At 39.2% G+C, this 14,625-nt stretch overlaps 1 protein-coding gene across 8 annotated transcripts in view; it reads right to left on the bottom strand.

The window, feature by feature from the left end:
• The window catches only part of patj (PATJ crumbs cell polarity complex component), a 76,008-nt gene that overhangs the window by 2,368 nt on the left and 59,015 nt on the right, over window positions 1-14,625 (bottom strand). For 7 of the 8 annotated variants that reach the window (XM_056759670.1, XM_056759671.1, XM_056759669.1 and 4 more), the window contains 17 exons: window positions 14,086-14,177; window positions 11,708-11,777; window positions 11,519-11,620; window positions 11,013-11,093; window positions 10,394-10,462; window positions 9,590-9,728; window positions 9,253-9,359; window positions 8,406-8,489; window positions 7,751-7,944; window positions 7,364-7,511; window positions 6,848-6,934; window positions 6,408-6,579; window positions 5,757-5,788; window positions 5,549-5,671; window positions 5,273-5,377; window positions 1,524-1,627; window positions 1,312-1,435 (listed from right to left, as the gene is read on the bottom strand). In XM_056759670.1, coding sequence (XP_056615648.1) covers window positions 1,312-1,435; window positions 1,524-1,627; window positions 5,273-5,377; window positions 5,549-5,671; window positions 5,757-5,788; window positions 6,408-6,579; window positions 6,848-6,934; window positions 7,364-7,511; window positions 7,751-7,944; window positions 8,406-8,489; window positions 9,253-9,359; window positions 9,590-9,728; window positions 10,394-10,462; window positions 11,013-11,093; window positions 11,519-11,620; window positions 11,708-11,777; window positions 14,086-14,177 — 1,833 coding nt within the window. The remainder of the gene's footprint in view (window positions 1-1,311; window positions 1,436-1,523; window positions 1,628-5,272; window positions 5,378-5,548; window positions 5,672-5,756; window positions 5,789-6,407; window positions 6,580-6,847; window positions 6,935-7,363; window positions 7,512-7,750; window positions 7,945-8,405; window positions 8,490-9,252; window positions 9,360-9,589; window positions 9,729-10,393; window positions 10,463-11,012; window positions 11,094-11,518; window positions 11,621-11,707; window positions 11,778-14,085; window positions 14,178-14,625) is intronic. The other variant, XM_056759676.1, reaches the window with a different exon arrangement.

The raw sequence follows: 14,625 nt of genomic DNA, 5'->3' as shown, positions 1-14,625 counted from the left end.
ATCATTTAATTATTATATGTACTATAACATTATAATATATAGATAAATAAAAGTTATTATACTAATTATAATATGTTATAATTATCATTTATAACATATAATTTATGAAACATATTAAGATAAGAGCTGTGTCTGAATTCGCTCACTTGTGAATGAAAGTGAATGAAAACGAGCGAACAGTTTTGATGCTGACGTAATATATCCTGTGTCTGACAGTACTGTTGGGGACATTCGTCATAACGCTTATATTGCACCTGTGTGGCTTTATGGATTCGATTGTAAAATGGTAAAAGTACATTTTTACATTATTTGTCACGTTTATATAGGCTGTTGGTTTTTAATAAACAGAACAAAACAAAAGTTTGGCACGATTATTTACTTTTACATTTATTACGTTACAAGTATAATAAAATTTCTTGTGTATATATATATATATATATATATATAAGTAATAATAAGTATTTAAAATAAAACACTGCTATATAATTCATTAATTTAATCAGTTTATTGTCAAAAAGTAGACAATAACTGTCAACAAGAACAAACACAAGAGTATAAACGTACATTAACGGTCACTCTCCTCCAGCTGATTCTTATCAGACGGTTGACTCGCGTTGTATCATGGGAAATATTAGTGAGCGATTGTACACCCGATGTTCACTCAAAATCAGAATGCATTGTGGGTAAAAAGTAGTGAACAAATGTTGTTTACTCAGAACACTACATAATGGCGGACACCTGATATAGTGCACTATAGGGATTCAGACACCGCTAAGGACATGTGAGCATATAGAAAGAATTAAATGACAAACAAAAATGCTCTCTGCTGCCCCTCAGTGGCCTGTGCAGAACAGTCACTGTAAATAAACAATGATTTTAAAATGATTAAATATAAATATTGTGACATTTCTTAATAAAATCTGCTAAAAGATCAAACACACACACAAACAAACACTAAACAGATGTGCTACTTTGTTTTGAGCACAGCCAAGCATTTGCGTGTTTTTTGGAACTTCGTTTATTGGCAGACCAAAAATAAATTTCTGAAATATCACTTCTTGTATATAAAAGCTTGTTCACAGAATTGTTAAATTAAGTAAATAAACCTTCATTTATATTGCCAAACTATAAAAACTGACCAATCAGCATCCAGGACTGAAAAGGCCTGTGTTAATAACATTTCCTAATCCTTTTTATATGTTTATTGCATAAATTAGTCAATAAATGACAGCAAATTGGATTAAACAATAATGAGAGCTGGAAAGCATGTGAGATTGTGCTTCTATTTCAGCGGCATTGAATGAAAGTTACCTTGCCGAAGACTGTTTTGACATAGATAGGAAGATCTCCATGTGGACTCCCGAAACCGCCCACGATACTGAAGCCCAACCCCTCTGAGCCTTTTTCCAGTGTGATGATGTTCGGCTTGGGTGCCCTGTAAGTAAAAGAGTACACATGTGATTAATATCAGCAGTAGAATGTGAAAATCTGAAGTGTGATTGGTGGAAACTGATGTCACTCACTCTGGCTCCACTGGGCGGACCTCTGGGTTTGTGCTGGGGGCGGAGCCAGTGGACAGATTCTCCACCTGGCTGGCTATAGCACTGATGTTGGTGTCAGCGATAACCTGTCAATCAAATTATTTTTTTTGAAAGTTAGTCACTTTTTCACTTTCACTAGGTAGGTGTGTGTGTGTGTTTACACACAACTGTTTGCCTGTAGATAACAGGAATCTGTTCTCTATGTTGTGTGTATGTGTGTGTGAAATGTATCCCAGCAGTCTGTGTTTTCCTATGCGATTTCCCACGCACGACAGCTCACGTCCAGGCATCTTTTCATACACAATCGCTGTTCATCGAACTTTTGTGTCTCATTCACTCGAGTCCTAAATGTCTTTGCAGTCACGTTTTATTTAAATTATCTTCATCTATTAAACTGTTGCGCTGGCTATGATGGCAGCGGCATGTTCATTTGCATATTTAATTAAATGCGAGGCAATTAAAAGTAAAAAATAAACAACAACAAACAAAAGCTAATTAATGAATGAGTTGACAACGCAGCAAGTGTAATGACTTGGGAGTGTTTTACCCTCGCCTACAACTATTGAGAGAGAGAGAGTGAGAGAGAAACAGAGGAATATTTTATATTATTTTGCTGGATGAAATAAAAGTATGAAATAAACAACAAATATGAAAATAAGTATAATTTAAAAAAAATCAAGTTGGTTTTATTAAAACTTAAACATTTTAATTTAGCAGAAATATTTTATATAAAAATTCAGTCTTCGGCAAAACACAATTTTTAATACTTAGTTATTTACGTAAAATATTTCTTTCAAACTGTCTGATTCAATGATTAATTTCCAAACACTGATTCAGTGATTGGTTTGTGCCCGTTCAAAAAAGTCCCTGTGTGAATAAAAGTCCCTTGAAGTAATGTTTATGCAAAAAAAACGTAAATCAGCAATACGCAATAGCACATAAAATATTGACAAAGTATTAATTAATCCTAAAATACAACAATTTTTAGCTATACTCTCCTCACCTACAGATGTGTTATACTAAACTCGCCATAAAAAAAAAATACAATCGTGGCCAAAACTTTATTAACAAGGCGTTGAAATTCAAAACACATGATAGTGTTTTTTAAACAACTTAGACTGAGAGAGAGTGGAGAGAGAGAGTGAGAGAGAGAGAGGAGAGAGAGGACAGAAAGAGAGAGGAAAGAGAGAGGAGAGAGAGAGAGAGGAAAGAGAGAGGAGAGAGAGAGGAAAGAGAGAGGAGAGAGAGAGAGGAAAGAGAGGAGAGAGAGGAGAGAGGAAAGAGAGAGAGAGGAAAGAGAGGAGAGAGAGAGAAGGAGAGAGAGAGTGGAGAGAGAGAGAGGAAAGAGAGAGGAGAGAGAGAGAGAGAGAGAGAGAGAGAGAGGAGAGAGAGAGAGAGAGAGAGAGAGAGAGAGAGAGAGAGAGAGAGGAGAGAGAGAGAGAGAGAGAGAGAGGAAAGAGAGAGAAAGTGGAGAGAGGAAAGAGAGAGAGAGAGGAAAGAGAGAGAGAGGAAAGAGAGAGGAGAGAGAGAGAGGAGAGAGAGAGAGAAGAGAGAAAGAGAGAGAGAGGAAAGAGAGAGGAGAGAGAGGAGAGAGAGAGAGAGAGAGAGAGAGGAGAGAGAGAGAGAAGAGAGAAAGAGAGGAAAGAGAGAGGAAAGAGAGAGGAGAGAGAGGAGAGAGAGAGAGGAGAGAGAGAGAGAGAGAGAAGAGAGAAAGAGAGAGAGAGGAAAGAGAGAGGAGAGAGAGGAGAGAGAGAGAGGAGAGAGAGAGAGAAGAGAGAAAGAGAGAGAGAGAGGAGAGAGAGGAGAGAGAGAGAGGAGAGAGAGAGAGAGAGAGAAGAGAGAAAGAGAGAAAGAGAGAGAGAGGAAAGAGAGAGGAGAGAGAGGAGAGAGAGAGAGAGAGAGAGGAGAGAGAGAGAAGAGAGAAAGAGAGAGAGAGGTAGCACTAAACAATAATTTCTCTCTGAGCTGCTGTAATCAGGGTTTTGCAGGCTGGTGTCCCCTGTTTAAAAGCCCCGTGCATTCCTGCTGGAGCCACGGAGATAACGCCGCATTTGCATAAAGCACTGGGATTATCTGGCAACCCGCGCGCAACCGCCACACAGCTGCATGCGGCTGATAACAGCTCAGTGACACAGCAGCAACCGCTCACACACACACACACACACACACACACACACACACACACACACCTCACAGATCCATGAGTCCAAACAAACACACTGTCCTTCCTTTCATCAACTCCACTAACATGTATTGATAACCTAACAGAGCACACACACACACACACACACACTCATCATACAGCATAAAATACAAGACTTCTCAACACACACGTGTATAAATACAGTACAGTATATCATGGAGCAACATGTGCAAAATACCACAAGATACCAATGACAATGAAAGGACCAGGGTAATACCGTGGTACTCCTCAAAAATCTTGAAGTGATATCATGGTGGATATGTAAATATGAATGTTATTTCACCTTCTGTTAGCAGTACCATACATTTTTGTAGTGCACATAACCACACCAACATAAATGCAAAATATAAGAAAATAATTATTAATTAGTACCTTTAAATAATAATCATTATAATAATTTATATTATTTATTTCATCTATTCATATCTTTTATAAAATTTTATTTACTATGATTTTTTTTTTTAAGACAATTCCTGTTTGTAGTAAACTCAAATAATGAAGATAAAAATAGGAATAATTTTATGATTTTTTCTAATCAATTTATTCATTTTTAATATTTAATGTTATTTATTCTGCAATTTTATTTATTATGTATTTACATTTTCTGAAGACAACGAGTAATCTCTAATAATAAAATAATGTACAAATAAATATCTTAAAAATCTTATAATACAATTTCATGCATCATTATTAATTTCATCAACTTTTTTATCATTTTATTTCATTTTTTTACATTTTCTACAGACAATGAGTGTTTGTAGTAAACATTTATAATAATGCTGATGATAGTTATTATTTAATTTATTATCATTAATTTAATTTAGTTGTATTTATTATGCTTTTTTTATTTTACATTTCCTAAAGACAACCCCTGTTTATAGTTTAAACCGATCTATCATTTCTAGTGACATTTACGATTGTTTACAAATTGCTGCACAATGTAATGTCAGTTACACAAACAATCCGAGCAAAATATACAGGTATCCATACACTTAAAATAAATAAATTGCATGGATTACAGTCATATAAAAGTGACCATAACAGTGATATTTGCTCTACGAAGCATCATTAAAATAACAAAAAAAAGCTCTCATTTTGTACTATGTTACAGTTTTATCATTTTACTATATTGGTGGAGGGCTACAAGGAGTTTACGGGATTAAAGAAAAATAACAAACAACTTTAAAACATTCAAATGCAGGGGATATCGCGCCCTAGGCAAGGGTTTGTTTTGGGCCAGTTGCTTCTTTACATTAATTTAGGATTCAGGTTTAACCCACAGACTTTCTGGACTGATCCTGTTAACAAGTGCACAGTACGCCATGTCTAATTTTAACTGTGGAATCTTGTTTGTCAGCCTTCACATGTTAACAAGTTCATCCGAAACTGCTTTTCCAAGAGTTGAGCGAGAACGAAAGTGCTTGCGATTGGTCGATTTGTTCACAAATTTACTTAATGCACGCACACACAACTCCAATATTGGAACACAATGTTTATGAACTATAACATTGGCGAGTTGTGCAGTTACCTGGAGGACAATAGTGCCGTAAGCATTCTTCAACATATTTACGACATCTCCGTGAGTCAAGCCGTCTAGAGACTGTGAATTAATGCTTACAATCCTGTCGCCAACCTGAAACAATAACACAGAGAACGAAAAAGCGAATTAAAAGTTGAACTGAATTATTGTCGATACTCCAGCATTACCCTTCACACCCAAACAAAACCAAGTTGCTTCATCGCTAACTTTTTTTTACATAAAGCAATAGTGAAATCGTGTAACAGAAAGTAAATGTGGAAGTACTTTAAGGCGATGTGTCCTAGCAGCCACGCCGTTAGCCTGGATCATAGCGATGAAGATGGGAATGTCGCCCAGCGGACTGCCCTTTCCACCTGCTATACTGATACCCAGAGCATCCGTGGGACCCTGAGAGAGAAAATAAAAGACGACGCATCAAAAGCTAATCTTATAGATGCTTTATATACAGATGTTTGAAGGTATGCTATCTTACCCGTGAGATCTCAACTATGCGAAGGCCTGGTTCTGTCGTTGGATGGGAAAAAGACAAATATTTGAGTTGAATTTGAGGAAAATATCTTTTAGAATATTTCATAACAATACAGTTATTAAGAAATGCAAATAATAATGAATGTTTAAGAACACAATTGTGATAACTCGTTCCTTGCATAATTTGGCATTTTATTCTAATTTAATCTAATATCTAATTTGGAAAAAGATATAATCTAAAATCTAATCTAAATAAATAATAAACTAATAATAATTCATATATTTAAATAATAAATAATTTTTAATAGTTAAATACGAAAGCACGTCAATCTCAATCAAAGTTTGCAATTTATTTTGCACTTCTAACCCTGTATTATGTTGGGATTCCAACTTTCCAGTAACTTTTCCGTAACTTTTCCATAACTTTTCCATAACTTTTCCATAACTTTTCCTTAACTTTTCCTTAACTTTTCCAGCAACGTTTTTGTTTTATTTACCTATTAAGAGTTATTTTTGTTAACAGCGTGTAATTTTGCACCCTTTATACCGCTGCTGGCCATCACTGCAAAACCATTGTTTCACATCTGATTTGTAGCCGTTTAAATATTGACTTCCTGTTACTCTAATACTGCTGAGATGGGATGGTTGATAGTACCTGTGCTTTCGCTGTTGGGTTCGGGACTAGCTTTGCTGTTGTTGAGAGTTTGAGGAGGCGGGGCTACTGCAGGAGGTGGGGCTACGGCAGGAGGCGGGGCTACGGCAGGAGCCAGGACCACTGTTGATAACGTGGGGATGGGCGTGCTGCTGTTGCCGCTGACGTGACTCATCTAAAAAAAAAAAAAAAACAGGACTCCTGGTAACTTGATGAATGAGTGGACACACATACAATGAACGCACATGCCAGGTTAGTTTTTCTTTAAGACGAGCAATAGCATGCTGATGGTAACACACAGATGACCACAGATGCCTGTCGATCGCTCGCCCGACCGCTTTCGTGCACTATTCTTTGGGTTAGAGTTCTGCATGCGGAAGTGCTTATTTTTAAAGCGTGGGTAACAGTGGCAGGGAAGCCCCACCTGGACGGGGACTACAAACCTGACTTCCCTGAGAGGTGCGTCTGGACGAGATCCAGGAGGCAGCCTTCAGCCGGCCCAGTTCCAGCAGCACTTTTCCCCTGGCGCACTGCAGGATCACAGCATACACGTTGACACACGCATACAGTTCGGTATTGCACGACATTTCGTGTCTTCTTGGTCAGATGCTTGAATAGCACACTTTACACATATGTTTGGGAACGTTGGCCAGAAGCCACAACACAAGAGCCTCTCTTGTCTAGAGAGCCCAATTCAAGAGAACTTCCCACATTTCCATCTTCTCAAACAATACCACAGATTTTCTGAGCACTGTTTAGATCACACGCAAGACACATCTCATTCAAAAACTAACCAAAGAAAGATTACAAGTAAGTGAGTTTATAACCAGACAAAAACACAACGACCTTCAAATAACCAAACAAACAGCGACATCTAGTGGTAGAGCCCCACAGCCGCAGTTTCGACTAAATCTGCCCTTGTAATCCTGTATTGGGACATGCCAGGCTTTGGTGCTCACCTTGAGGATGGCTGCAACGGTCTCCTGTGACGCCTGTTTCATGTCCTCTCCATCAACGGCCAGGATCTGATCACCCTGCATCAGTCTGCCGTCCAGATCCGCCGCTCCACCCTTCACCACATCCGAGATAAAGACGCCCTTTCCATTTCTGTTGAAACGCCAGTGAGAAACACAGTTTACAAATAACTGGCTAAGACAATTCTTTAGATATTAAGTTATTTAAGATGTACGAAAAGCTGCAGATTTATTTTAAATTTGTTGGACATTTGTTGCATTGTAGAAACGTAGATAAATACAAAAAGGCCAAAAAAATCTTTAAGAGGATTTGTCCAATTTGGTCAGTGACATAACCAACAGTTTGTCCAACAAATGACAGGTTGTACCCACCTCTTACCGACGATGCTGAGACCCAGCCCTCGCCCAGTTCTCTTCTGCAGTTCCACTTGAAACACCTCAAGGTTCTCCTCGTCCCTATATTGTGCCTCGTCTCGCAGGACTATCAGTCTTACTTTTGACGGTGTTTGCCGTAAAGCAGCTATAGCGTCTTCGTGAGCGACGCTGCGCAGGTCCACTCCATTCACCTACAAAAAAACAATTACTTTGCGTATAAACTGGAAACATTTATTTTTTGGACACTATGCAATTCCTGTGGCTGTTTAAATGTCACCTTCCTCGGTGTATACAACATACTGTACATTGGATTTCCACGGGTTTACAGATTTAAAAATATGAGTCAATCTATTTTGTAGAAACAAATTCAAGCGTGGCGCATTGCACGGTGACCAGCATGATTTGCTGTAATGTATTCTTTCATGTGTGCATATTTGTGTTACTCTTTAAGTCCAGCAGGTGGCAGTATTGTATAGGTTTAGCACATAGTGAGGGCAAAAATTTAGTGAGACCGTTCTCTCTCTGGTCCTCTGGCCCAATTTTTGAATCCAGACCCTCGAAACAAAAAACACACATTTCCATTTTGCTTCTGGCTATGAATGACATGACGTACAGATACAGCCTCACAACTGCTTCTGTCGCATGCACACACCTCTAGTATCTGATCTCCTGCCCAAAGTCGACCGTCCCGTGCCGCTGCCCCCTCCTCATACACTTCATGAATCACTATGGCATCCTAAAAGAGAGAATAGTAAAGATAAGATAAATAATGAGAATTTTTGTGATGAAATATCTTCCTCGCATAAAACATAATCATAGTCATCTTCTTTAGATAACATTGCAGGTTTGCGCTAAAACATAATTCAATGAGGTTTATTTGAAACTATTTGAGGACAAACTTAATCCATGTTCTTTAAAATCACCGACTTAATATTTAACTTAATTTTACTTCAAGACATCTTGCTTACTCTTACTCGAAACTCGAAAAGAATAACTATATTCAAGAAAATGTTATATTATTACAAATAAACGTTGATGCAAAAGTGATCTGATCTAAAATAATCCCGAGTGATTTTAAACAGCGATAGGAGACAGTATTATACAATAAAAAACACACAGTATCACGTTTAGAATCCTTTGATAAGAACCACAGAGACACGTTTCCCTGCTGTAAACCTGCGGGGCCCGAGGGCTGGTCCTGTCGACTCATAGGAGGTCTTTGACAGATAAACTAGCTCACAGAGCAGGAGCGCTGCAGAATTATGATGGCGAGTCAGGCGGTGTACTGATAAAAGCCTGAGGCGCTGTTCCTCTGCGCAGCCGGGAAAACGCAGCGAGGGCAGACAAATAGCTCCCGCTGCTACCTGCCAGTTCTAAAACTGGCCTGAAACCCACCAGACACAATGAGAAATGACACGATACAGAGGCTCTCGCGCACGCTCGCTCGCAAAATCTAAAATACGATATCGTCAGTTAACATTATACATTTGGTAACGTACCAACTGAGTATCTTTCCCCCCGACTATACTGAGACCCAGTCCGGATCGGCCTTTCGAGATCTCAATAACAGTCTCTTGTCCTGGAACGATAGGACATGTAGCAGGATCTGAGGAGAAAGAAACGAGAGATAAAGATGATGCATCTCTTTCACGACTCGCACGTTAAACACAAGACACGCATTTAAACACAGACGCAGAGACGAATCCAAACCGCAGCATTGTATCGTTTTTATTTCGACTGCGATGTGCATGTGTGTCAGAGATAGCAGAGCAACATCGAGAAAGTCTAACTAAAACACAGACAAGACAAGACTACAATTCAGAAGAGGTTTTGGACCTTTGCTGCAGTCCTCAACGTCTGGACTGGTGCCGCTGGACGGAACGGATGATCCTGAGGACACGACCTCCAGAGAACCTGCCGTGGGCTTGGAGGGATTCCTCTGGCATTTTGGAAGAATGGTGACCTGAGGACGATCCTGATGGGACGAATCAGATAAAAAGGAAAGAGGTCAAATTTGTGACTTATCGTGCTTTATGCTGAGGTAACACAAGCTGTCAATCAACAAAATTTGATTGAATGTTGTTGAACTCATTGCGTATGATTCCTTTAATCTTTTATGAAAATGAAAGGTGAAAAAGCGCTGCCTTCAAAGGCTGCATTCCAAAGTAGGGATGTATGAAAGTTCATCCGAATCCAATGTCTGCTTCATTTTCTGTCTCCTGAGATATTTTGATTTTTGAATGCAGCAGAAATGTATCCGTCACTGTTTTTAATATCCCATAATCCTGTGCAAGTGTGCCCACAAGGGAGGTGTTTGGTAAAGCAGGGTCGAGCTCAAAAATTTAATTTATATTTAATAGAATTTCTTACAATAAATGAGTTTTTATCGTTTTTTATAACATTAAATGGTGTTATTCTTTATTCATAGTTGAAATATGTTGTTAGGCTGCCTATGGACCCCTTCCGAAAGCTGTTCGCCATGTCATTGCCTGACAGGGCTACTTCGAACCCACTTCGAAGTCCGTTCAAATTCGAAATCCTGCCTACATTACTTTTCCCTGAATGTTCATACACATGAAAAGTCACATTTTAGAAGTTTAATGCACAGCAAATTATACGTTTTGTTTTAAACAACCTCACCTGTTCCACATGAGGTTTGGGTGACGGTTCGATGGTGGACTCCAACACTTTCTCTGTAGATTTGAGCTTCTGAAATGATTAATAGACCTAAATTAGTTTATCATCCAGCATTTAATAGCTTAATTATGAAACCGACAAAGTCATGTTTTATATTCATAGGGGAAAATAATATTAGCCATAGGCTAGTTGCACAAGATGGTGCAGGTGAGCTTTTGCGAAGGGTCTAATTTCCGGTCATATAACACTATTGAGTAGTTTTGGCTCAACACAGTGCTCAGTAATGTAAAGATGATCTGTCATATAGCTGAAATATCACATTCTTCTTTTTATGTAAAAACACCCAAATCCTTCTCTTCCATACAGTTTTATACGACTGGAAATGCCGACACTAGCGTACCAAAAGCTCACCGGTGCCATCTTGTGCAACTAGCGAATTGAATATTTATTAAACTGTAGTTTGCTGCATTGGCAAGTAAAGTTTTATTCGTTCATTTTTTTGTCAATTTTGTGCACATTTGCATACAGTTTTCTGCAAAACTTCCCATACGGGGAATGCAATTATTATATATAGTATTTTTTAGTGTAACATTGTAAACGCATCCACCAAGATGTTCCTCACCTTCACGACAATCTCTCCCTCTTTGAGGCTCGTCTGATCTCTAGGCGTTACGCTTTTGGTGGAAACCATGCTGGGCTGCTCCTGGATCACAAGTCAAACAGGTAGAATAAAACAGAGCCTCAACTAGGTCAGAACTACACCATCCGCCTCCATCTAGGACAGAGTTACGCTACAGGCGGATGATGACAACAGGCTGGTGTTTAGAGTCGGGCACCCCGAAGGCAGTTCCACTGTTTGTTTACTGAAACAAATCCACATTTAGGTCAGAAACAGCTGGTATGAGATCGGAATGACAATAAGCTGAAAATGCAAATAGCTTGGTGCATTCTTGTACCATATTTGTTGCCATTTCACTACCAAAGAATAACAGAACGCAATTATTTGACGCTTTCAAATACTGTGGGATTAAACCAGCTTTACGTGATATGCACCTAAACAGCACAAAGTGACACAAAACAACACGTGAAGCCCAAGGGTGTTGTTAAAGGGGACTGGTGAGGACTCACTTTGATTTGCGTCGGCTCAGGTGGGCAAACAGGAAGACTCTCGGGAAGAGGAGGAGGGGGCTTCTCTGTCGGAGGCGTGACGGCTGATGTATTGAGATGCGTCTGAAATGAAATGTACAATCAGTTCTGTTGAACGTTTCTGATTTTCACATATCTAATGCATGAACCAAACACACAAAATGTACCGACCTCGGGGTACAGAGAGGACGGCTGGGTGGGGAAGGGCGGGACAGCCATTCGACTGAGAGCATCTTCATTTCTATAAAGAGAGAAAAAAAAATTATGTTCGTAAACAAATAACATGTTGTAACCTTTTTTTAATTGTACGAGATTTTTGAACAGAACAATTTGACAGGAAACTACAAGAAAGACAATACTGTGGAAAACAAACAACTACGATGTGGGAGACCGGGCTTCCTTACAATCGGTTTATTCCGGAAACAAAAGAGACGTGTGTCAGGTTAAACGAATTAAAGTGGCTTTAAAAGAGCAACTGGGAAACATGTCTTGGGTAAAGATGGCGTGACACAATCGATTGTGAGGTCTGGAGGGGACACGTAAATGTTACTAAACAAAATATGTTGTCTTGAAACTAGACCTTTGGTTTGACAACCTTAAAAGCGAGAGCAATAAAACCATGTGAAGGTAAGAAAAGCAATGCAGCCTTGTCGAAGATGCCAATTTCGTTCTTCAACCTCCCTGCTCCTCATGTTCCCACACGGCTCTTGATTCAGATGGTCTTCTCTCAAATCGATAAGGACTGATGGGGCAGATGAATCTGAATTGAGATATGCTTCGAGACATCCTTTCGAGAGGTAAAAGCTAGCAACATCTCTCTCGACGGCCCTTCTTCCGTTCACCTTGGCCTTATTGTCCTGCCACACTAAGTGACCTTTTCCCGTTTAACCATAATGTGCTTTTGTCATGGTAAGGTCGCGGACGCCTATTAGAATTTATGAAACGATCATTCTCTCAATAACCTCTCCGAATAAGGCCGTGGGATCGAAATCCCATTCAAATTTGACTAACCAGGGTCACGGAAAGCAGATTCACCGCCAAAATCCGCTTTGCCATTCACAGGTGGACGCATTTCCTTCCTGACAGCTGCCCGGTTACGTAACCGTGGCAACGCGCCCCGAGCCCTTTTCCACGTGACTCCGTCATCCGCTGACAAACGACCTTTGACACGACACGAATCATTTCCAAGGACTCGCTTTCCGTCTATAACAAAAATTATGCTGAATCCTGCGACTCCACAGGCGAGACTATGGCGACGTAATACGCACATCCATCAAGTCTATGAATATTTCATAGCACGTCAACATATGTTGATGGATGCAAATCGTGCAGTCACGTTCTTGGGAATTCTGGTAATTAGCTGTAGATGACGGCGATATATATATTTGCATCTTTACAAAGCTGTTATCAGCCCAATGTGTCATTCATATAAAGGTTAAGCTAACAAATACTCGAAAACACGAGCTCTATGATTGAATGAACAATAACAGTAAATATTCACATAATCCTCTGCTGTATACTGTAAAAGCTATCTTTTGTCATGACATTATTATTGGTTTAAAATGCAGACAGGTATTAAGCTAAATGCTACGTTCTTGTTTTTCTAGGTTCGTCTTTCTTTTCTTTCTTTCTTATCACAAATACACAAAAAACTGCACTGCTCACTTGAATTAATGCTTAAAAAAACTCTCTCCAAACTTATGAAAGCAACAATATGTGAAACACAAAATGTCATCATCTGCTATCTTGGAATATTAAATGCTATTCTACATTGATTTCAAATGCATTCAACCGCTTGTTTTTGCATTCGGATGTGAAAATGTAATGAAACCATTGGAACAGACTTAAACTACGCAGACTCTCAACGTCTCCATCCCAATGCTTTATGATCCTAATTACCCATGGTGCCCTGGGTTTTCTGCTCGATCAAAGAGTTTGGTCATTTAATGATGGAAAAACACTATCAATTTGTCAATTTCTGGCACTATGGAGAGTAACTGCGAAAATAACTTGAGTTTCTACGAATAAATTGTCCAGAAGTCAATGGACTAGCTATCACGCCCAGTTCTAGGCTGGTCATATATTCTGGTTGGGCACAGTTCATTTGACAAATTGTTACATTTTTCTGTGATTAAATTGACAAATCATCATTTATTAGAAAATACAAATCGTATTTTGTAAGTATTTAATAATGAGTAATTAATTGTTGATTATTTTAATTGTCAGCTGGATATTTTTGGAGTGGCCGAGAAAAATCTGTAGACGTGGTAATGCTGGCTAATAAGCATTATATTACAATGTTATCAAAAAACAAATTAAAGTGATCTTAAGTGTGCTGCGCTTGTCATACGTCTAACACGCTGTATCTCACACCGTGAGCAACGCAAAACTAGATTAATCTTCACCTTCGCCCGTCTTCCAGTAAAAATGTACTAAAGCAAAGAATTTATACACAGAACTGAAAGGACAATCATGGTAATAGAGAAACAGATGGCAGTGTGTGAGAACAGTTGGGCGGATCTCACGGGTTCATCTGAGAGGTCTCTTACCTGACCAGCACGAGTTTCACCTTTGTCGCTGCGCTTTTTATTATGGCCGACGCGTTCTGGTGGCTTCTGCCGTACAGCACCTGGTTGTTTATCTGGAGGGCCGAAAACAAATGCTGTTAAGCAAAGGACAAACACAACGAACAAGTAAAATGTAATATTAGTAATGTAGGCATATTATACAAAAGGCTGAGTATGCAAGACAGAGTATTGATCCCTGAAGTCATCTGAAGTGTAGGGATGTGAGGAAACAAGCAGGTGTGTTAGGGGCTTCACCTAACAGGAGCTTAGCGTGTACACACATTCGTGACGGGTTGAATTGTGTCTCCAATCAGCCGTGACGGAGTCATTAGCCGGGAAGCATTAGTGGATTGTGACTAATGCTGCAGTGTGTTGGGTTTAATGGAGATAGATATTAGATGAAGGTCAGCGAGCAGGGCTCTGCGCCTCAAATTCCACAACAAAACAGAATTCGGACATGTCGGACGGTTTATTCATTTTGAAGGCAATTGGGGGGAAAACAAAAAGAGGAGAAACTAGATG

Source organism: Triplophysa dalaica, chromosome 10, assembly GCF_015846415.1.
Source record: "Triplophysa dalaica isolate WHDGS20190420 chromosome 10, ASM1584641v1, whole genome shotgun sequence".
Lineage (NCBI taxonomy): Eukaryota > Metazoa > Chordata > Actinopteri > Cypriniformes > Nemacheilidae > Triplophysa > Triplophysa dalaica.
This window is presented reverse-complemented; position numbering and strand designations above follow the sequence as displayed.